At 39.5% G+C, this 23130-nt stretch overlaps 1 protein-coding gene across 1 annotated transcript in view; it reads right to left on the bottom strand.

The window, feature by feature from the left end:
* Positions 1–4340: 4340 nt before the first annotated feature.
* B4GALT5 (beta-1,4-galactosyltransferase 5) overlaps positions 4341–23130 on the bottom strand; it is a 74795-nt gene continuing 56005 nt past the window's right edge. Inside the window, exons 3-9 of the mRNA XM_044440243.1 lie at positions 20507–20620; positions 17866–17990; positions 16009–16125; positions 11934–12121; positions 11618–11740; positions 10786–10887; positions 4341–7408 (exon numbers count right to left, since the gene is read on the bottom strand). Coding sequence (XP_044296178.1) covers positions 7261–7408; positions 10786–10887; positions 11618–11740; positions 11934–12121; positions 16009–16125; positions 17866–17990; positions 20507–20620 — 917 coding nt within the window. The 3' untranslated portion in view covers positions 4341–7260. The remainder of the gene's footprint in view (positions 7409–10785; positions 10888–11617; positions 11741–11933; positions 12122–16008; positions 16126–17865; positions 17991–20506; positions 20621–23130) is intronic.

Here is a 23130-nt window from a genome sequence, read left to right as displayed (position 1 = left end):
AACTTTTCTACAAAGCTTGACCTTAGCTAATTTGAGGGCAACATTTTTACTGCACCCCTTCTCCCATCCAACAATTTTTTCTCCTGTTGTTCTCTAGAAATCGCTTTGGTCCCCATCAGTCTTCACACTTGGAGCTTTTGCTCCTCACTGTCTGTCTTCGCCATGCGATTTGTACAGCAGCCTCTCCAGCTTAGATGCACTGCTTGTTCCTGGCATCCTACACCCATCCATTTCCAGAATGCCATAATCATCTACAGGGGAGCGACAAGAAGAGTAAGTCCAGTTGATTATGCAAAGAGGCAGTGGCATGTGTCCCAACAAATCATGGATTAATTACGGAAGAGACAGGGTAGCCAATATCCATAAAAGCATGCCATTCTTACTAAGGGCTCAGAATACATTGCATGCATGCTTTATCCACATAACAATTCTATACATCAGGCCATCAGCATCAGGATCTCGGAGACTGAGGAATGGTGACCTTACAGGGAGTGTCAGATTTATACTGGGGATTTCCTAGCTCCATCTTGCAAAACCCTACTACATTGCCATGGTAATTCCATGACAAGGCAGACAGTTCTACACACATTCATGCTTACTCATTTTGCTGCATCAGTAATTCATAATGATGCGACTGCACCTGCTTCAGTTTCCCTTGAGCAGTGTTGAAACTCAAAAGTTAATAGGCAAATTAAGGAACAGAAAGTGGAATGGATATGTCAGTCTTAAGAAACTCCTCAGCAGATGTGGAGAAAGTGGTTTCTAAATGACATGACACTTACCAGTGGGTAAGAATGTGGAAATCAACTAGACTTAATAGCACACCCATGACAAGTTATGAAAGGACCTAGTACAGAAAAAAGAAAGGGTGAGCAAGCTTTACCCTTGGTAGAGTACCTCCTTTCCTAACTTCCAGTTAGAATGCTGCTGCTCCAGGGAGGTCATGCAGCTGTCTGTTCAGATTTTCCCAAATCCTTCCCGCAGTGCACAACTTGATCAGACTCAGGAAACCAAGAGTTACACGTAACACAGCTCATTATGTCCAAACAGTCTTTCTCAACCAGGTGTTCTTCAGAGGCTTTGGACAACAGCACCCAGCTTTCCTGTCCACTGTCCATAGCAGCTAGGGTTAATGGAAGCCGAAGTCCAAAACATCTAGTTTTCTCAAAGTGCTTCCACTTTTTTAGTTTCTTTTGATCTGCAGGCAGCTTCCAGGGCCACACAGAGGCTATAAAAAGCAAGGAAGTTTTTATTAGGGCTGTTCTATTGGAGTCTTGTGGATTTTCATGTGCCTTTTCTTCCATCATCCATTCATTCAGGATTTCGGAATGAATCAGGATTTTGTGCAAATGCAGTTAATGTGCATTAGTGCAAACTTGCACTTCTGAAAATAGACATCTGCCAGAATATGAAAATGTACTGGAGAATAATATGTATTTTCAGTCAGTGCTTATTTTTCTACATTTGTGAAAGATTACAGAAAGTAAAGAAAATGGTCTATTAAGTCAACGGAATCTGCCTGGTGAAGAATCTGGACATATTCATAGCAATCTAATGTCATGCTCTATTGTGAATTTTTCTGTTAGAGGAAAAACTCATGCAGCACCCAAACTCTCAGTACTTGAGATTAACTGCTCTCATTCATGTTTACCAAAATTATTTTCAAAATGAAGATAGTATTTCATTTTTTCGGCACCTACCAGATTCTTTAGCTCACTGTACACTTCCTGGTCATCTGACGTGGAGGAAAACACAATTAACATCTTGACTTGAATGTATAACCAGGTGTGTGTGTAAGGGGTACTCTGGCTCTGGCTCTAAGTCAGCAGGCTCGTCATATATACACACACTGAAGCTGATTATCACAAACCTAGAATCCCAAATACACAACCACTTTATGTGTCAAGTTGTCTCTGGCTTACAGCAATCCCTCCGTTCAGCTTTTCCAAGTTCAAGGCTGTGGCTTCCCTTCTGGATTCAATGCAACTCGTATTTGGTCTTCCCTTTCATCTTCTCCCCCCGATTATTCCTAACATGGTTGCCTCCTCTAGTGAGTCTTGCTTTCTCATGATGTATCCCAAGTATGATAGCCTTAAGTTTTGTTTGAATTTTTTCCTTCAAATACTCTGTTGGAGAGTATTTGCATAGCTCTTCTCCAGCATTGTGTTTTGAGCATATCAATTTTTTTCCTCTCAGCTTTCTTCACTGTTCATCTTTCACACCCATACATTGGGAATACAATAGTTTGGACAATCTTTATTTACCTTGGTCTCCAGTGAAACATCCTTACACTTGGTGATCTTTTCTAGTTCCTTTATCTTGGCCCTTCCAAATGTCAGTGTTCTTGATTTCTTGGCTGCAGCCTTCCTTGAATTGATGACTGGGCTATGTGAAATCTACCACAATTTCAATTTTTTAATTACTGACAGTAAAGTTTTGCAATACATCTAGGGACATTCTTTTTTCCTTAATATTCACCTTCCTCCTGCTTTTGTACTTTCTTTCACTTCCATCAGGAGTCATTTCAAATAATTGCTCTTTTCTGCTGGCGGTATATCATATCCATATCATATCCGTCCATATCTTAAAATACTGATGTTTCTTCCACCAGTTTTCATTCATTCTTCTGATTCTAATCCAGATTTCTTAGGGTAAATTCAGCATACAGACAGAGAAATGAAATACATCCCAGTCTGACACGTTTGCCTGTGGGAAGCCCTTTTGTTTTTTCCATATTTGCCTTAACTGTAGCTTCTTGCCCATGGTACAGTTTACGCATCAGGATAAATTAATTGCTGAATCCACCTCCCCATTTTTTTCAGGACCATCCATAGCTCCTTGTGACCCACATAGTCAGAGGCTTTGCTGTAGTCTAGAAAGCATAGACTGATCTTTTTCTGAAATTCTTTGGTGCACTCTGGTAGCCAATGTATATTTACAATATGACCTTTAGAGCCAATCCAGCATCTCTTGCTCCATAAAGGATAGTATTGTTTGCTGTGACACATTGAGCATCACATGGGAGATTAATGCAACCATTAATTTCGGGATAATCCTGACTCCAACAAAGCTTTCAGTCCCTGCACAGTCCCTGCAGGCAATAAGCAGCTACAGTGCAGGCTCAAATTCACTCTCCCTCAAAGCAAAGAACAAAGACACTTGGATAGGAGGAAATAAAACAGCCTTTTGACTGGACTAGTGCAGACAAGAAATGCATACATTCAATCTTGTTCCATTTTTAAGTAGGGATTGTAGTTCCAACTACACAGCCAGAAGATCAGCAAAGAAGGCAAAAATGCATCCATTTCCTTAACAGGCTAACAGATCCTTTCTTATTATACTTGTATTGCTAGGTAATCTGATTAGTTAAGCTCTTGGGGTATTAAGCGGAGCCCAGGCATTCCTGATTCCTAATATGAAAAGAACCGAACATGTACACTAGATAGAGAAGTGTGTGTGGGTAACACTGGTGCTTTGTCGTGGTCTCTGTGCATCACATATGTGGGCTTCGATGTGCAGCACAAGGCCTAGATCGGAGTAACTTCCATTGAAGTCATGCCTTTGCAGTTTTTGAATGAAAGGTGTTCAGGATGACTTTGCATTTCAGGTTCAAATGACAGTTATTTCTGAGTTACTTACATACATTCTTGAGTTTTGCATCTACCAGAAGCTATGTCCCACTGTGTTCAGTTGGACTAACTCCCAAGTAAGTGTGTACAGGACTACAACCATAATTCTGCATGTAAAGCAGTACACTAGTAAAAGGCAGGCAGAAAAATTAGCAGCCAATGGGAAATACTCTGGAATTACATCAAATCCAAAAAAAGAAAAAAAAATGTTTCCTTGAGCAAAGGAATATGAAGTCCAAGGAAAATGTGTCCTCATCAACATAGGTAGCTTGCGGAAGGTTGTTTAATGTTAGGAACACGCTGTTCAGCACACACAACTGGCTGAGCTTAGCGTTCTGACTAGCACACAGACAACGGAATCCACAATTGCTTGCCTACACTCAAATCTGAGAAGCTGAAGAGCACTTACTTCACATATTTAATGAGAATTAGCAGATTACTTCTGTGGACAATGAGGGATGCAGTGTGTCCAGATGTATGTGCATTTTAACATAAACAGGTGGCCTTTTAGTTGACAGAACTGAAATATGGAGTTTAGATGTTATCTTACATAATATGAGGAAAACTGTGCATTAAAAACATGTTATCAACTTTTCAAAAGCAGCTGCTGTTCACTGAACTGTATTAAAGCTTACAGCAAAGCATGGTTAATTGCTACACAGAATTAGCGTGTCAAGAATTTTCTTGATAAATAAGGCAATATCACTACAGTTTCCTGGTTCTTGAATATATATCCTTTTTACTGAAAAAAATGATTCATAAATTAACAAATACAAAAATGTACAAACACATGGGTAATGTAATGACACAAAGGATTGCTTTGCTGAAATTGTATGTGTTTTAAAACACTAAATATCAGTGCAAAAATGTACCCCTGGCACCTCATAGAAAACATAAGAGCAAGCTCGAAACAATAGGATGAAAGGAAGTTACATATGGTTTGGTGCTATCTTTGACAGTAGGTATTCTGAAATGCATGGCGTTTGCTCAGCTGGTAGATTCATTCAAGAGGAGCTTTTACAAAAAGTAGATTTTAAACAAACATTTTAGCAAATAAAGACCACATCGCTCATACAAAAACATACGCATTTTATCATAGCATTCTGCCCCCAGCAGTGTTAGCTGACAGTGCAGAGGAAAATGGGGAGCAGTGGCCTTGTTGAAATTTCAGCTGCCAATGTACTTTTTAAAATGATTTTAAAAAACACCATTACACCACATGCGCTTGACAATTATGTTTTCAACAATTACATTTACTATACAGTATTTGACTTAGCTGATAAGAGTAACAGTGCACATTTTGAAGAGATTCCACATTTTTAAAGAGGGAAAGAGAATGCAAAAGTGAGTGGAGAAAAGACAATAAATGAAAAATAACTGATTAAGAAGTGAAATTGACCCTTTCATGCCAATTAACAAGTGCATTTCTGAGCAGAGGTAATTACTTTTCTTATGTAAGAAAGAGTGTCAAGGGATGGCCATCCATCTTGAAAGCCTAAGAAGTTCAACTGCCCTACAAGTCTAATGTTTGTTTGAATAAATGTTCATGTGATGGTCAATTCAGGTAACTTGAAATACATTCCTCAACTGAAGCACCATTCAATAGACACGTTGTTCCTATCAGCTTTCTTGGGTTAAAAAGGAAAGAGCAAGGAAAAGGTGTGTTATCCACATCTGAAAATATTAAAATTTAGAAGTCTTTATTGCTTTATGTGCCATTAAACAAAACAAAAAAGACACAAATTCTCACCTCTGTAGCAGTCATGAAGGGTTCCCTTATGAAGCATTTTAAAGCACACTTACCAGCACTCTCAAGAGCAGACTTGCTGCCCCTTCATGTGGGCTGATAAGACACACGGAATTGTGTGCATGAACATGTGTGCATGCACGCACGCACACAAATGCACACATAAACGCGTGCACGTACACGCACGCACACACTCTTTCTTAACACTTTTGAGACACGCAAGAAAACAGGCCTGGCTAATCGCACCCACAACAGATATATATATGAGGGAGTCATACATCCAACAAAACCAGAAAACTAACTGTAAACTATGCATCGTAAAGTAATAGAAGGCAACAATGCAATAAAAGAAATTAAAGTACTTCTCACTTTAAGTTCTCACAATCTCTGTCTATAAATATATTAACGAGTAATCCAATAAGACATTTACCAGAGTTACAAGCCGTAGTTTAAAAAAACAAGTTTTTCCATACTGTATAGACAGATGGGTTGGTTTTAAACCAGAAAAGAAAGAGAAACAAAATAAAAAGGCACAAATCTAAGACCAAACAAAAATTAGGTCTGTGAACCTGGATGGAGATGAAGCACTTCTGTCCAATGCTCACATTTCCTCCTGAACTAATCTCAATGCCCTTCATTCTTTTAATTATGATTTGGAGTCTGGATATAGTCATCCCAGTATTTGCACTTAGACAGTGCTTCTCTGGGTAATAGTAACAACCAAGAATGCTAACCTACGATTTTAGCCTATATTAGCTCAGTACTGTCTCATTTACACAAAAATTCTATCAAAATACTACTCATAACCTGCCACTTACAGTTACAGGAATCACTGTAGATTTTGAATTATTTGCAAACTTAGCCTGAACAAATAATGTGAAGATAAGAGGGGCAAGTGGATCTTCAACAACCTTTTGGAGAACCTGTCCCTTATAAAGATGAAGCTATATGGGAGAAATCTTTCTGCTGTTCATTGCCACAGTGGGATATACAACAGAATCTAGTGGATCAGAAAAGGAATTGGAAAGACTATATGACTACAAAATGTGCAACACTTGTCTTTCATGAATGAAATTCCTACTCCTAAAGCCAGATTCTCCCTCCCTATTCAAGAAATGGCTTCAATTTCTAAGGCTTCACAACCTCCTGACAAGATCCCACTCCTGTGAAGAACCAGACAAATAGTCCTGTGGAGAATTACCTGTCATCATGATGTGAAGTGTCTGCACAGGTGGGGTTACTTGAAATATCTTAAGTTGTAAACCTTCAGCTTTAGTTTTGGAGTGTAAAAGATTTTTAAAAAGAAAGGAAAGCAATTTATACAGCTTATTTACACCTACACTTCTTTAAGAAGCGATTCTGATGTGTGTTTGTGTGTGAGAGAGAGAGTGAGTGTGTGTGTGTGTGTGTTTATGTATATATATTTATATATTTATATTTCTTCAAGCAGGTCAATTAAAAAACCAATACAAACACAAATGTAGAAGGATGATATCATTTGGTAGCAGTTCATCTCTCATTCTGGCAGTTGCCTACAGGATAGCTTCCGGCATTCAGAGTCAAGAAACCATTGCATCCTTGCAGCCAAACTGGTTTTATGAGCAGAAAAGCACATTTGATCAGTCTGGTGTTACACATTGTTTGAGGAGATGGAATGCTGGGAAAAGCAGCAGGTCACACCATTGTTCTTTAAAAAAAGAAATCAAAAGCAAGTGAAGTCCAAGCTCGCTGCACAGTCTGAGTGGGTCTACAGTCTGATGATCTGTGTGCGTGCTTTGAGTATTATTCTTCAAAATACTGTGATCCTTCATTAGACACAAGATTCTTCTTGTCCAGGAGACACCAACAAAACAATTTCTCATGTTTTCTTCTTTTCATATTCTTTTAGTACTCACTCACCAGAGCCAGCTCTGGCGTCAGGTTGACTGTTATGTTTTTATACAAGGCGTCATACGTAACATTTGGGAAATAGTTCAAGTTATTGAGGCCATCCAGTTCTTGCCTCTCTTTGGACTTCCGCAGCAGTGCATACCTATTTGAAAAGAAGAGGTTGAAGTTATTAAGACCAATGAAAAATACACAGCCTGAGCATTCATGTTCTCTATTAAGATTTGCCTCTAAATACATTAGAACCATTATGTCAAGACATAATGCTGCTCCACAGTTGAAGATCAGGAGCAATATTTTTATATAGGCTCTTTCAGATATACTGTAGTACCAAAATACAATATAATTTAAGACTTAGTTCCTGACAAAAATCTGTTATGCAGAGTATAAGACTGCTAAATAACCTCATATATCTGGATAAACATGATTTTTAAAATCCAGTAAACATATTGGCTATAAATCTTCCCTGTACAGGCACAGCATCTGTGGGGAGAGTGTTAACAGACATACAACTGATCTGGATACTCCTTGTTGCTTTTGTTGCTATTTTACATCTGTCTCTTTCTGTGTGTGTGCATATGGACTTTGCTGTGGATTTTAATTACAAAAGGAACAGGCAGGGGTTGTCATCTTCGTGCCTTCCTATCTATCCCAGGCTGATATTACAGAACCAGCAAAAGCTACTCCTCCATCTCTACCTAATCTCTGATAGAAAAGGTGACTATTGGATTTCTCCAATAACTTAAGACATAGATCTGTTACACAGATATAGCTAACCTGGGAGTATAAAGGAAATGAAGTGGGATAAAGAAAAAAATGAAGTGAAAAGAAGGAAGGGCTGTATGGTGCGGGTAGTAGAAGGGTGAGGGTAAGGTATCCATATAGAGTTCTAAAAAATTTCGCCACATTAACCATTTATTTTTTCTCCTCCACTATGTAACAACTTTTTCACCAGCTGATCCACATCTAGCGAGCTGGTGGCTTTCCATTTTTCCATGGGGGTTTTATTACCACAGTTTATCTTATTGTAGCTAAACAGTTATTTAGATCATCATGTGAAAGCACCCCCAGCTGGAAATAACATGGAAAAGAGTTTTAATGTCAAGACCAATTCACAATATACTGTACTTGTACCACAAGACCCTGTGCCTGACGTGGCCTCTCACCAAGAAATGACGTCTAAGAAGTGATAAGTTATGCGTACTCCATCCTTCAGTTGAGAGCATGTCCACTCACAGTTGAAATACAGGGAGGAAGAACTTTATTCTTTTGTTTCTGTGAAAATTTAAGCCTTTGGTATTCCACAGAAACTGAGTAATTTTGCTGCCTTAAACAGTTCTTTAGATTATGTTTCACATTTGTTAAATGTAGGGCATAATACAGTCGAGGACTTCGAACCAGAGAACCGGTTTTCAAAAGGGAGGGTTCATGCACTAAGCATCTTTCATATATAATCAAAACATCTTGTGTAAAAGGGGGGAAAGGCTTCCAAAACTAATCTTTTCTGACTTTAGAAGTTAAACCCAATCTCTGTCAATTGCAGCAGCACAATGAGAACTGTGAGGTAAAGGGGAAGAAAGTAGTTATCTCATTCTATCAAGTGGTTGCTTAGGAAAAAGGAAAGCAAACAAGAACCTTAAGTACTACAGGCTCATTCCATGCTTGAATAAGTACTGAAGTGCCCATGTTATTTTTATATTATATTGAAAATTCACTTCCAGAAATCTTAGTTGCTTCTTTGTATGTATTGATAACAATTGGTATGATGCTGCAATTAAAACAGCAAAAATATTGGTAAGTGATCTGCAGCATTCTCTTCTTAAAGAAGATGTGCAAAATCCAAGTACTATCTATAGTGAGTGTTGGAAGTCTCATCCAAGTCTAGAGGAACACCAAAATTATCAATGTGCATTTAAAATGGTCAAATTCAATTTAATATATAGAGTTCCTACTCTCAAGATTGGGACTGCATCAAATTCCTAAGCTGTTTTTTTCAAAATGAAAGCATTCAGTTATGGAAAGCAATCCTAAGACAAATAAAACTGGGTGAGCCTCTTCCAAGTAAACCTAATGCAGTGATTTTTAAACATGCCCCAGTTCTATTGTCCTTGAAAGGCATGCCAACAAAAGACTATAGACACAAAGCATAAGCTCCTCCCCAGCCACAGTGACTTAGGCCACAGGCATGTTCTGGCAATTACACAAACATCTGATAAATCTTTACTATAGTGTGGGGAACAGGTCTGGAGCTGGAAGCCAGAGAGATTTCTGAAAACTGGAAGAAAAGTAAAAGTGTTTTTAAACTTTACCATACTACTAAATGAAGCTTGGGATCAAGTTCCTAGTTATGAAACATTAATGTGCCTTGAATGTATATTTACACCTCTATTGCTACTGTCCTTTTGCTTTTGTACTGTGACAATCTTGCCCAAAATTACTTTTACATGAATAAAATTTGAGGTGTAATTTCACAAATAGAATCACACACACCTGTCACTGCAAACAGTGTTTAACAAGGAATGGCAGGGGTCAGTGTAATAGCTGTAACATTCAATGCTAAGGATATTCTTATTACAGTCATTTTGTAAGGCATGTTCAATTGGTTCTATTCTGGATGGGAGTTCTTGGGTGAATGAGAACCTATGTCCTTTATTCCAGGCAGTCTCTTAGCTTCTTTTGTCCAAGCCCCATGTAATGAATATGTGGCCAAATGACGACATTGCTCAGTGAAGCCTAGAGAAACAGACATATATGTGGATCGGCCAGAAGTTGTATTTTTACACTTGCACAACTCCCTTTTTACTATATCAGGCACAGGGAAGTTTCCGATTGTCTATATCCTAGAAAGTTGCACTCTCAGAGACACAGTGATCACCAGCTAAGAGTAATGGGCTACTACTGAGCTTTTTAAAAATTAGATTAAGAACAAAACCAAGACTTTAAACATCCCTGGCTGCACTCTGCACAAGAACTCAGGTTCTATGCATACAAGTAATAATGAAGACTGGCACTTAGCCAACTGAAACAGCTGAAAATTTCACTGAGTTCTGAAGGTTTGGGCATGGGCTGGACTGGAGACAAGAATGCCTAGATTGTAAGGACAAGGAGACTGATATTAAAGGAATGGGTTGGCAGCCTCTCTTTGTAGGACAAGCTGAACTACTCAAAAGCAAGTTCCTACTATGCATACATGTTTTTAGCTCAGCAAAACTATGAATTGATTCAGATAATTAGAAATCATAGAAAAGCAAGATGATAACATTTAACCTTGACCCACAAAGTTAAGATCTACATGGATTTCTAAAGATGGGTGATTTAATAAGCTAAGCTATGTTGCGAAAAAATACAGACACCATTTCCAAATGGCTAAAGTTACTTTTAAGCTTTTAAGAGTAATTTGAATCTACCTGGGGCTTGTCAGGAATGAGTGTTTTAATATCCTGGATGAGAGAGCCCCATATACACACCTCTGAAGTATTAAGAAGCCTGAAATGTCAAAGTATTTGTGATAATTTTACTTGCCTTCCTAAAAACTGTACTTCACCTCTATGGTGATGGGGAATAGATTTGTATTTCCCAGTATCACCTTCTGGCCGGGTAACAAAGTAGCCTGCATAGTGCACCCTGAAAATGAAAGGAGAGAGTGAGATATTTTTCAGTTGCTTTGACTTCACCATTTGTCAGTACTGTATAATCTAAGCAATAGGTTTGATAAACCAGCACTCCCAAAAACATAGTTCAACCAAGTGGTCATATATCATTTTTCCACTTTAAATAGGCTATGCACTTGCACACACATCACAATTTAGTTAGGAAACTATTAACATAGCAGTAACCATTAACAATCTAAAAAGCATGAGATTCTGAGACAGAGCAGTTCATGACTTTATCCAGGGCTATGGCTAGAGGTTTGTTTGTATGTTTTAAGTCTGTACTACTCAAAAAACACACACTGTGCAATGAAAATGAGGAAACAAACATTATTCCCAAAGTCAACCAAGATTATGCTGAGAAGGAAAGAAAGTAGATTATGATTAAATCTCAGGTGTAGAAGTTCTTCTGCAGAAGTCATGTGGAGGTGGGAACTGCCTAAATGTTAGTTTAAAGACTAGAAGCAGTGGGTGCAGGACCAAGTAACATGACAGGGAACAAGAGAGCTCTCAGGCAGCTTGTACTGCCAGGATGAGCACTTAATGTGTGTGCCCAGGAAGATACATTCCCAAGCATTGTAAATGATGCATGCAACTTTCATTGTTCATCTGGTGTTGCAGGTATTTGACAGCATATGGGAAAGCCATATCAGTTAGAGTGTGTACATAATCAATCCCCAACCCACCCTCTGTACGCAAAATACCTGTTCCAAAGGTCGTCATCCTCTCCGCCCCAGCCCCAGAAAGCATTTGGAAAGCCATTGATTTTTCTGAACTGTCCCACTGTTAAGCCACTCACTCCTCCAAAGAACTCGTTGTAAGGAAGGCTATGTGAAAGAAAGAGAAAGTTTTAGTCAAGTCAGTGGTAAACAGAGCTTAGCAGAAATCAGAGCTAATTTGGCTGCCTCCTCACAGTCAATCACAAACAGTTTTTCAGGGTCCACTTTACCAAAAGAAATGTCTACAACCATTTCTCTGTGTACTTTTTAGGTAATTAAATACAGGATTGCAGTTACTTACAGATACATATATTTATCCAGCTTTGCTGCAAAGTGTCTTGGCATCTGCCCACATCCATAATAGTTACGGTCATTTTCAGGTATATGGTCAACATCATGGAAGATCAAACAATCCCAGTCCAAGTCCTTCATTGCTTCCCGAAAGCCAACATTGAAGAGCATGGCACGGTTAAAGGGTTGGTTGCCAGCCTGGGAGGAAATTCCAACAAGGTAAACACACTCATGCTTATTCAGAAAATCATTTATATATAATATTTGTTATGTTGTATTCATGTACTTAGAGTGAGAGTATCCATTCATTTGTTCAGAATGCTGTTTGACACCTTACATTAAGTATTTTTCTCAAAAAGGAAAAGGTTTTCCTAAATTAAATTCAGTATTACTGGCATGACAACTGAGCTGGCAATGTTACTCATTTCTTATGTGTCAAACGGATTAGGGACATATTTGGTAGCACTGTGATGGATTCTAAGGCAACTTTGAAATTTAATCACAGGTAACAAAAGCAGCACTGAATGAGAGGTTGTTATGCTGGCATGAGATTTTCAATTGACTGAAAACATAGACCCTGATAAAATGGCCATGGCCAACTATAAGATCTTGTGAGGTTCTTTAAATGCAGCAGTGGAAGTGAATGGGAGACAAGGTGTTTTTTTGTGAGTGGACACACTGTGAAAGTTAGAAGTGGGGTTATCCATTCAAGAAAGCCGGCTACGCAAGAATGCCAGAATTTCATGCATGGCACATGATGTGTTCTGCTACTAAGCTATCACTTGTCAATTATTTATTTTTGTCCTATCCAGTATTTAGGGAAAGCCCTAAGTGGAAGGGTTGCTTTGCATCCAGAAGATATATTTATTATTTATTTATACATTTATATACTGCCTCATAGCCCGGGCTCTCTGGGCAGTTTACAATAAACAATGCATCAATAAAACAAATAACACAATAAGAAATGATTAAAAACAACATAAACATCTGGCATTTAATGGCAACAAAAAGATAAAATCAAGGCATGGAGCAAAACAGAAATAAAAGCAATGTTAAAAACCAATTTAGCTACAATAACACTTGGAAATAAAAAAGTCTTTGCCTGGTAATGAAAAGAGAGCAGTGACAGCGTTAGGGAAAACTCCCTGGGAAACATATTCCACAGGTGGAGTGCAATCAAAATGAAGGCCTCCCTCCTGACTGTCACCCCTCACTTCTTTTAGGGGAGTGGAGAAGGACCTCTGTCAAAGATCTTAACAAACACTTAGGGACATATGGAGACAGGTGTTCCTTCTGATAGTCTGGCTCCAGGCTGTATAGGGCTATGTATGTTAGCAACAGCACTTTGATATGGGCTCAGAGTTCAAAAGGCAGCCAGTGCAGCTAGAAGATGACTGGCATACTGTGTTCTTGAGGGCCAGTCCTCATCAGCAACTGTGCTGCTTTGTTCTGAACTCGCTGGGCCATTTTCAAAGGCAGTCCATCTCAGAGTACATTACAGGAATCCAGAGGTTACCAGGCAAGAAGTTACCAGAGCATGGATGACTGTGGCAAGATTTGCTTCATCCAAATTGGGATGTAGCTGGAAAATCAGCCTTAGCTGATAAAAGCTGCTCCTGGCCACTGAGTCCATCTGAGACAGTTCAGGGTCCAGGAGCATGAACCTTGTCCTTTAGTGGGAGTGCAGCCCAATGCAAGACAAGTAAAAAATTCCCCAAGTTCCAACAGAAGGATCCAACTGTAGCCCTGGACATTTCTAGCTGTGCAGTTCAGATAACAAGTGCTGCTAATCAGTTCTCTCTAAGAACTTAGAGAGTTCCTGCAAGTGAGTATGTAATTTGCTAAGTATTAACAACAGTCACACTATGGGAGAGCACTGGAGCTTTACTACTGGACCAATGAGCTGGCCCTGTAAGTGTCTCTGTTTCAAAGTAAATAAAAATAAATGAATGCTTTGTTAGGAGAACAATGAGTAGCTAAATAATTCTTTAGAACTAATTTCAGAAATACTTGCAGAACAATCTGTTCCAAGATTAGGAGTCACACAATGGATGGCAGGATCTCCATATTAAAATCATGTCTATTTTACTTGCAATGCTGCTTGCACAGGTTAGACTTCTCGCGGATCCCATCAGTCTACATAGAGTGACCAGTTTGGGTTCGTGCTTTGAACACATTTCACCAGTCTCCAGACTAAAATCTCCAGAAGTTTTGCACAAGCTTTATAGGAGTCCATACAGGTATAGACTTTTCAACACTAGATTTACCTAATAGTTGCAACTGTGGTAGCTATACTCAATTACTCCAGTTTGGCATTTTTCCACATGACAGGCATCTTGCCCTGTTCTTGCCCACTCAACAAATAAAGGCTGCCTGCTACATAAACAAAGTATATTTCTGAAGAGAGCAAAGTACTACAATAGACATTAGTTGGATGTGGCTTCTCCAGTTCCTGGGTAGCAGAGATAGCTACAGGAAGACTTGCACCTAATTAAGTATCTTCATAGTAAGTATCTCCATATTATATAGCATGACTTCAGAAATGGCATGGGTAACCACAGACAAATGGGCAATTGTAGTAGAAACCCATGAGAATATTACAACAGCTTGACCAAGAAAGATGTATAACGCCAAAAAACAAACTGTGTAGTGGAACATGTTGGAGAGGTTCTATGGGTCCGCCTTCCATAAGGCAAACCTCTCTCCTTTCTGCTTCAGCTCCATCAAAAAACTATTGGATTGATTGTGAAAACCAGTTTGTTGGTTAGGACCATTGGGCTATAACTCGGGAGGTCTGGGTTCTACAGTTTATTTGACTAGGTAGCTTATTGGGTAACTTTGGGTCAGTCACTGACTTTCAGTCTAATTTCAGAGAGTTGTTGTGCAGATAAAATGGAAAAAAGGAAAAACACATAGGTTACTTAAAGGTAAGAAAGTATCAAAAGATTAGTTTTCATACCCTAGGGGTCAGCAACCTTGAACACTCAAAGAGCCATTTGGACCCGTTTCCCACAGAAAAGAAAACACCGGGAGCCACAAAACCCTTTTGACATCTAAAATGAAGATAACACTGCATATATCGTTTTTTACCTTTATGCTATGTATAAAAAAACTATAGTGTGTTGCATTTATGAGATCAATGAATGATTCTTTTATATAATCTCCATCTGTGAACGGCTTCCCGTGCCTGACTATTTCCTGAACGGCCACAAAACTAGCATATGCAGTTGAATTTGCAGGCTTGATCCACTCCTTGAAATGAGTTTTGCTCAGATCAACCTTCCGCATCAGTTCTGAAACGGCTTTTTTTCTCTCATCCCCATCCGGATATTTTTCAGCAAAGGCTGTGTGTTTATTCTGGAAATGTCTTGCAACATTCAACTTTTTGTTGTTTGCCAATTTCTCACCACATATTAAGCATACTGGTAAACCAGTCTCGTCAGCAGTAAAAGCAAAAAACTCTGCCCACAAAATATGTTCTGTTTTCTTCAGAAACTTTTCTTTTCTTGGATTTATCCATGGTTGGCCTACCGGGGGTCGAAAAGCTCAATAAATCACGTGCCAGTGGGTGTCGCACATTGGCGGTTGTGACGCATATTTTAAGCGACAGGGAGCTGCAGCAGAGGGATGAAAGAGCCACATGCGGCTCTGGAGCTGTGGGTTGCTGACCCCTGCCCTAGATATTCTTCCTCCAGCTGTTGCCCTCCAGCTGTTTATACCTGAACTTCCATCAGCCCTGGGTTTTAGAGCCAATGGTCATGAATTGGTATCCCAAAATGTCTAGAGGGCATCAGGCCTGGGAAGGCTATTCTAGATGCTTTATAGTAGTACATAGGTTCCTAATCGCCAGTCACAAGAACAGAATACTACCTAAAGTAGCATTAGCCTTGGAAGGCTTACATGGTGTACAAGTTGGCAGGTATTAATTGCAGTCATACACAGGGCACATTTTATGGATTTAATTTAATACAGTTTGCAACAGACTTGTCTCTCTTATACAAAATATCCTGAAAAAAAATTACCATTACTTCTACCGGAGCAGAATTTACCTTGGGAACAAAAATCAAATACACAAATTTACTTACTTGTTCAATAACGTAAAAGGCGAACTGTAAACGCTGGCGTTGCAGCATTGGAATAAGATGCCTAAAGAGGACTGGAAGATGCTCATAACGGTTGCGGAATGGAATAAGGATTGCCACCTAGGAGACAGAATTGTCATTAGCTCTTCCTAGATACTGGAAACCTACACCTAAGCAATTCAAAGGCTACCAAACAATCCGCCACATATATGACAGGGACATGCTCTTCAAGAATAAAACATGCAATAGGCAACTGGCTGGTTCCCACTATCCCTAGGGAAATTAAATCAAGCTTTTATAAAGCTCAATGCAAGTTTGCTGCAATTCAAAATTCTGTTATGTAGCCAAAGTTAGTCTATCTGAATAGGATTTTAGAATACTCAGGGCTAGTTCATACCTTTCCAATTTAGAGCAGGAAGGATGGTCTCAACATATTCAATTCTTGTACATGCCTGTGAAATGCCTCAGACTCCACTGACATGAGCAAGAAGGCCAATGTATGCAACATACAGAACCTGAGGTAGTCTCTGGTTTGGCCAGAATCATTCATTGGGCTCCCATGTGCACTAAAATGCCAGACTGTGAATTCAGGAAGTTTATACAAGAATGTGCTTTACAAATTTCACAAGCAGATTTACTAGCATCTTCTATATTATTGTCAGATGCTTCTGTTCTGAAATGTCCCCTCCCCTTTCATTTTTCCTCCTTTGGGGTAATACTGGTTTCCACTATTTAGTGTCAGTCACAGAGTCGCACTAGCATTCTGGAGGCAAGTCTTATTCCTTTTCCAGGATGTATAAGGGTATTCAAAAGAAGGGACAGAGCTCAAAGAAGGTGAAATTTGTGGAATCTATGGTAGCTGAGACATTAAGCGGAGAATGAAAAGCTGTGATATGCACCCCAAGAAAGGGATTCTAGAGGACTCCACAATTTTGGATTGGCTTATTAGCCAAACTAGGGTTGGACTGAACCCTTTCAGAATTCATCCCTTTAGCATCCACAGACTTTCTCTCATGCACTGCTTGGTCCTGCAAAGCACAAATGCTTAAGGACCCTCAGTCATGCAACTAGCAACCTTCCTAGCAGCTGCAGGACACAGAAGAGGGGTGCTGAGAGCAGGCACTCTGGGTACCATTCACAACCTTCTTCCCTGCCTGGTGCTGCTGATAATGGTGGTGGCAGCAGTGTAAAGGGGGGGGGGGGTGTTTATGCAGCAGATGGAGCATTTTTCCTAGCGAGTGCCCCACAGATGCTGTGAATGCTCACCAGGAACTTGGACTCTGGGCTGTCACAAAGCAGGCTGCAGTCTGGGGAACAGAGCCCAAAGAACCTGATGGATTCCCAACTCCAAATTGATTTCTTGCACATCCCTAAGCAAAACATTGTGTGTGGACACCATCAATGGCCCCCTGCATTCTCTGACAAACACATATAAAGGACTTGGAAAAAAGTACAGTTGTCTTTTATTTGTACACTGTATGAAAGAGGTAAGATACAGCTGGAGATCCTCCTGCTGTTCAGGAAACACTGCTGTTTCTTACCTGTTCAAAAGCTGCAATGGAAGTAAGACCTCATAAGACAGGGCCTATGTGGAGCTGGGCACTTGCCCTGGCCCAGCTGGTGAGTGGATTTGTGGTTACCTAGTTATGGATCGTTTATGGTCTACAGGGTATTAGTCTGAAAGTTCCTAGACTGTCCAAATTCTGTTCAATAAATAATATTCATTAAGCTACCAGCTATCAAACAAAGGAATGAAAAATAAAACTTCAAGTTCCTTAGGAACGGAAGCCCACAATTTCCCTTAGAATCTACTAAGTCTTATTATTTGTATAAACATTGTTTTCCCTTCCTCCAACTTACTTTCCAACGAGGCAGGCAGTCTTTAGGCTTCCAGTGACCTCCTAGTTTGATAGTAGGGTCTCGGGAGAAGAACTGGTGAATCTCCTCCATACTGATTTCACTCATATTTACATCAATAGGGCCCTCTGTGTATTTAAACAGCAGAATTAAGAAACAAGCACCACTCTAAGAATATGGGCTTCCAATTACTGAATTTCCTTACACTATAGAGTCTGTTTCAACTCTTACACTTTGTCATCAGCAACTGATTTCCAATACCTTCTCAAACCCTTACCAGTTTACATACTGTTGTGTGAAGTATAATGCAAGAGAAATAATATTAAAATTTATGGAGATTCACCATAGCCATTCAAATAAAGCAAGAAATGACTCCCTACAACTGTCTTTGTCAGCGCTTTTTTTGTAAAAAAGGTGCCAGAACTCATGTTGCCGCCGGCAGTAAGCACTCAGCGCGCAACCACACACACCAATCCCAAGCCGAGCAGCGTCCCAAGCCGGGCGGCACAGACACAAAAGCAGCCAGCAGGCACTATGTTAATGAAGTTTGCTGCTAACCTGCTACACCAACAGGCGATTCAAAATCACTTCGTAAAATCCATTGGAAAAAATGGTGCCGGAACACTGTTCCGGTGCATTCTGTGACAAAAAAAGTCCTGGCCTTTGTTCACATACAAGGAAACCCCAGATCCAGACAGCAGAGGCAATGGGCCATGGGACTCTTCACCAGGGTGGCAATAAAGAACAAATCTTTGTCCTTAGTTTCAGAACTCTATCAAGCTCAGGGCATATGACAGCATCCCTCACTCACTTCCATACAAGAGGGAGTGGGAAAAACAAAAATGGGCATGTGGACATGCAGCTCACATATAGCTGTGTAGTATTTCTGGATGTGCCAGTCTTGCCAGGGGCAATCATTACTCATCGAGCAAGCAAGTGGCAATGTAAAGGCTAGAGTGTAGCATCCTGTGTTGATGAGATCATACAATGAGACAAATAGAGCAGGTAGTAACCTGAACAAGCTCTGCATCAGTGCTTGGAAAGAAAATTATGCTGTTCACACAGCAGGCAGGCAGCTGTCGGTGGAAAACCCACAAGCAGGGCATGACAGAAATAGCACCCACCTACCAACATCTCCCAGCAACTAGTATATAATAGTTATTATTGCCTCTACAGCAAGTAGCATACAGTCATTAGGACAAGTTGCCACTGATAGTGGTATCCTCCAAGAATTTGTCTGATTCCCGCTTTTAAAATAGTGGTGGCCATCACCAGATCTTATACAAATGAATTCCACAATTGAACAATATGCTGTGCGAAGCATTTCCTTTTCTCTGTCCTGAATCTCCCATCATTCAGCTCCTTAGGACAACCTTGGGTTTTATGAGGAAAAATGTATTTCTACTCACTTTTTCCATAGTATGCACATTTTTGAAAAGCTCTGTGACTTTCCTTACTTGACTTTTTTCTAAGCTAAACAAACCCCAGGAGCTGTATTATTCCCTTAAATAGGAGTTGCTATAGTCCCGTACTTATTTTAGTTTCCCTTTTCTAAATGTTTTCCAACTCTACAATATCCTTGTCTAGGTGCAGTAACCAGGCTAATAGACAGCATTTTTTTAAAGTGTGGCTGCACGCTTTGTTTAGATAAGGTAAGTTTCTTTTCTAAGTATGTCTAACATAGATTTTACCTTTTTCACAGCAGCCAGTCCCTTCTCTATGTACAGAAAGTTGCAGTTTACTATCTGATGGAGAAGGATTAATAGGAACATACAAACAGTGCTTCACTTGCCTTAGAACTGTAGGCATAAATTCTATATCCTGGGTTTATGGCCTTAGATACTTCAGTGATGGGACCACTTTTTCTTTTGGGTGGAATCTCTACAATTCATGAATCTCTACAATTAGCTGAGAACAGCCCTCATATACTAAAGCCAAACAGTGAGGCATTTTTGGTGACCAGCAATCATATTTAAGCTTACTGATAGTAGTGTTGACTTAAATGTGTGTGAAAAGCAATATGCTGCATCGATGAAACATGCATAAGAGGCTTTTAGATCTGCGGTGCAACCAGTAACTTCTGTGGGACGGTTATTTTTCTTATTAAGCAAATGATCCATCTAAAATTCAACACTCTCAGTTGACGCACCATTGAATTCAACTGGGAACTGCTAAGCACACAGACTTTTAAGCCTCTAAAAATCTATGGGGCTTAAATATGCTTAAATACATGGGCCGGATCATGCCCCATGTTTTTAATCAAGAGTGTTCCTACAAATCACTCAGTTTTCTAGACACAGTTTTCAAACTACTCACACAGGTCCTGCACTGCTGTGGTTGGATCTGAATCTACTGAGGAGACCAACACAATACATGGGACCACATTGCCTCATCACTGGAACTAGTTAAAACCAGTTAAAATCCTTTCACAGAATGAAGGGGGATTTATTCTATTTACACATACATTGAAATAAGGGATTTTCTACTTACTAATAGCAACGCTGAAGAATCATGAAAACTTTAAATGAACAACCTTCTTACTCATCTAATTGGCCTCAAGGTTAAGAAAGATGATAATAATGACAGCCTCTTGCCTGCAAGGAAATTGATGGGAAAGTGAGGCATAAGTTAAAACAGTACTCACTCATAGAAGGGAGTCTTTCAGGGCAGGTATGGTTTGGAAAATAGGTAAAATCTTCAGGAAGAAAAGTTGTTGTTTGCAGAAGGCTTTCACTGTGGTTCAAATCAAGAGGGTAATCTGAGGGAGGAAGAGAAAAGTGCTACTTAGGCTACAGTGTTTACAGTATTTTTCTTTATTAGCAGAAACTTCTGCTAGCCAGTAAATGTATTCATATTTTAATGCTGCACAGCCTTTTCATACAATCTGATTCCTTTTTAAAAGTGAAATTATGGAATTAAGAGCACAAAAATCTATAAAGCCATTAAGAATTGTTAACACAGTTGTCCCTGAAAAACTATACCTGGTATGCTCGCCTCATTTATTTGAGGCATTCTAGTCCCTCATTCTAAGATCTGTCACAATGTATCTCTCATAATGTGTACATTAGTGTCATGAACAATAGACTGTTATTATGATACCAAAGCTGAAGATGTAAAGTACCAGCAGGTTCCTGGCCCAAACACTTAATTTGCCCTAAATGAAGCTGTAGCCCATCCTTGATCAGTACAGATTATAATATTATTGTCACTGCCATCTTGATTTAAGAGAAACTTGTTCCAAAATTCTCTTGGAGTTCACTAAGATACATACAGCCCTGTTTTCCCTGTCTTTTCCAGTTAGTGTTTTATCCATGTCTACTTCTGCTCAAATGCTGTACATTCTGTGACAAATATGAACAATTTACTCTAGTTGTTTACACAGCGACTAATTTTTTAAATGCTTTTTGTGACAAATGCTCTAGTTGCAATGAAGAATTCACTAGCTTCAGCCTAGCATGTTAAGTCTATAAGGATATGCATAGTTTAAAAGAAAAAGTATTATTCTTGTCCAACATTCAAATTATTCCTCCTCTCTGCAAACCGTGCCATTACTAGAGTTCTGCAGTCCTAACGTATAGTAGTTGCAGCTTATTCGTATTCCAGTGTGAAGGAGACCAACACAGAATTGAAAAAATATGACAGGCCAGGGCACTTGGTAAGCATGTGGATGAGCCTTTTGATCATGCCTGCTCATTATTGATCAGCTATGTAATATATACTGAATTTGTTACTATTTTGTTCTACTCCTAACCTTTAATGAAGACTACTCTATTCGGTTATGGATTTAAAAAAAAATATGGGCTATTTCAGTTAATTTACTCCTCTACTATGTACAATAAAAGTTATTGTAGATGTGAAAATTACTTTCAAAACCCATCTACAGTTTTACTATTCTAGCACAGATGCCATGGCTGTACTCTTGTTTCTGGGAACTATGGTTTAATGGGCCAATATGTTGATTGTTGAAAGAAATTAGATATGCAAGAACGAGTGAGAAAGTTGTCAAGTTGATATAGACGTAGTATAAACTCTGAAGGTATGAGCACCTCAGGTTCAAATCCACAACCATCAAGAACTCTAGCCTTCCTTAATCAGGTCATTCCCTAAGTTTAACTTATTTCAGAGTCAGTCTAGGGATAAAAGGTTAAGAATGGTAAAACTGCTCACACACCAAAACTTGTTAAAGATCAACCATGAATGCAGAAGCACCTTTGGACTGTGTGTAGTTATCATGATGATCTTTCCACAGATATCACGTATCTTCATTCCATTATTATACATTACATGTACATTCCATTACTGTAGGCTGCAATTCCAGCACCGATGTGAAATTCCAGCACTGATTTTGCTGATTTATCCTTTTTCCAAGGCAGGAGCAAAAGGTGAAGGGGATGTGGTTCATTCAAATACTTCTGCATAACTGTCTTTATCCTAGCAGCAAACGAGCCTTTGAAAACTGAATATGATGCAGACCAAATTCATAATGGCTTTCTCAAACCATCTATAAATAGTATTAGAAAAAATGCAAAAATGAATTTCCAAAGAGGACTAGGCTGGTTGTATAATCTGGAAGAGTGTGACAGATTTTTAAAGGTCATTACAAGCTTTCCCTTCACATATGTGTATGCTCCAGGAAACTTATTTTTACAGAATAGATATCTGAAAGGGTTCCCTCTTCCTAGGTGCAATAATTAGAGGGAAAAGCAGGTTGCTTACCTGTAACTGATATTCTTCGAGTGGCCATCTGTGCAGTCACACATATGGGTGCTGCGCCTGCGCAGTGCCTTTGGCCGGAAGATTACAAGCTAACTGTTTATTTTGGTGGGAAAAAGCTCCGCTCCCCCTCCCCCACAGCCTATAAAGAGCGGAGCATCCGCCATTTTTGTTCAGTCTTTGACGACCAAATGGACGCCCACTTGTGGAAAAAATGACTTGTAAATGAGTTCTACTGTGAACAGTATCAGTACCGAGAGAACAATGAATATCGGTACCAAGAAACAATGATAACATTCAATAACGATAGAGGTCCACTCACCGACACCGAGCGGGGCCGGCGGGTGGGTTGTGTGACTGCACAGATGGCCACTCGAAGAACATCAGTTACAGGTAAGCAACCTGCTTTTCTTCGTCGTGGCCTCTGTGCATCACACATATGGGTAGATTAACAAGCTTACCATAACGGAGGAGGGAAGGTGTCCTCAACGAAGAACAGATGAAAGAACGGCTCTGCCAAAGGAACAATCTTGTCGAGCCTGAACGTCTAAGCGG

This window comes from Varanus komodoensis, unplaced genomic scaffold (assembly GCF_004798865.1).
Source record: "Varanus komodoensis strain SLA01 unplaced genomic scaffold, ASM479886v1 scaffold37, whole genome shotgun sequence".
Lineage (NCBI taxonomy): Eukaryota > Metazoa > Chordata > Lepidosauria > Squamata > Varanidae > Varanus > Varanus komodoensis.
This window is presented reverse-complemented; position numbering and strand designations above follow the sequence as displayed.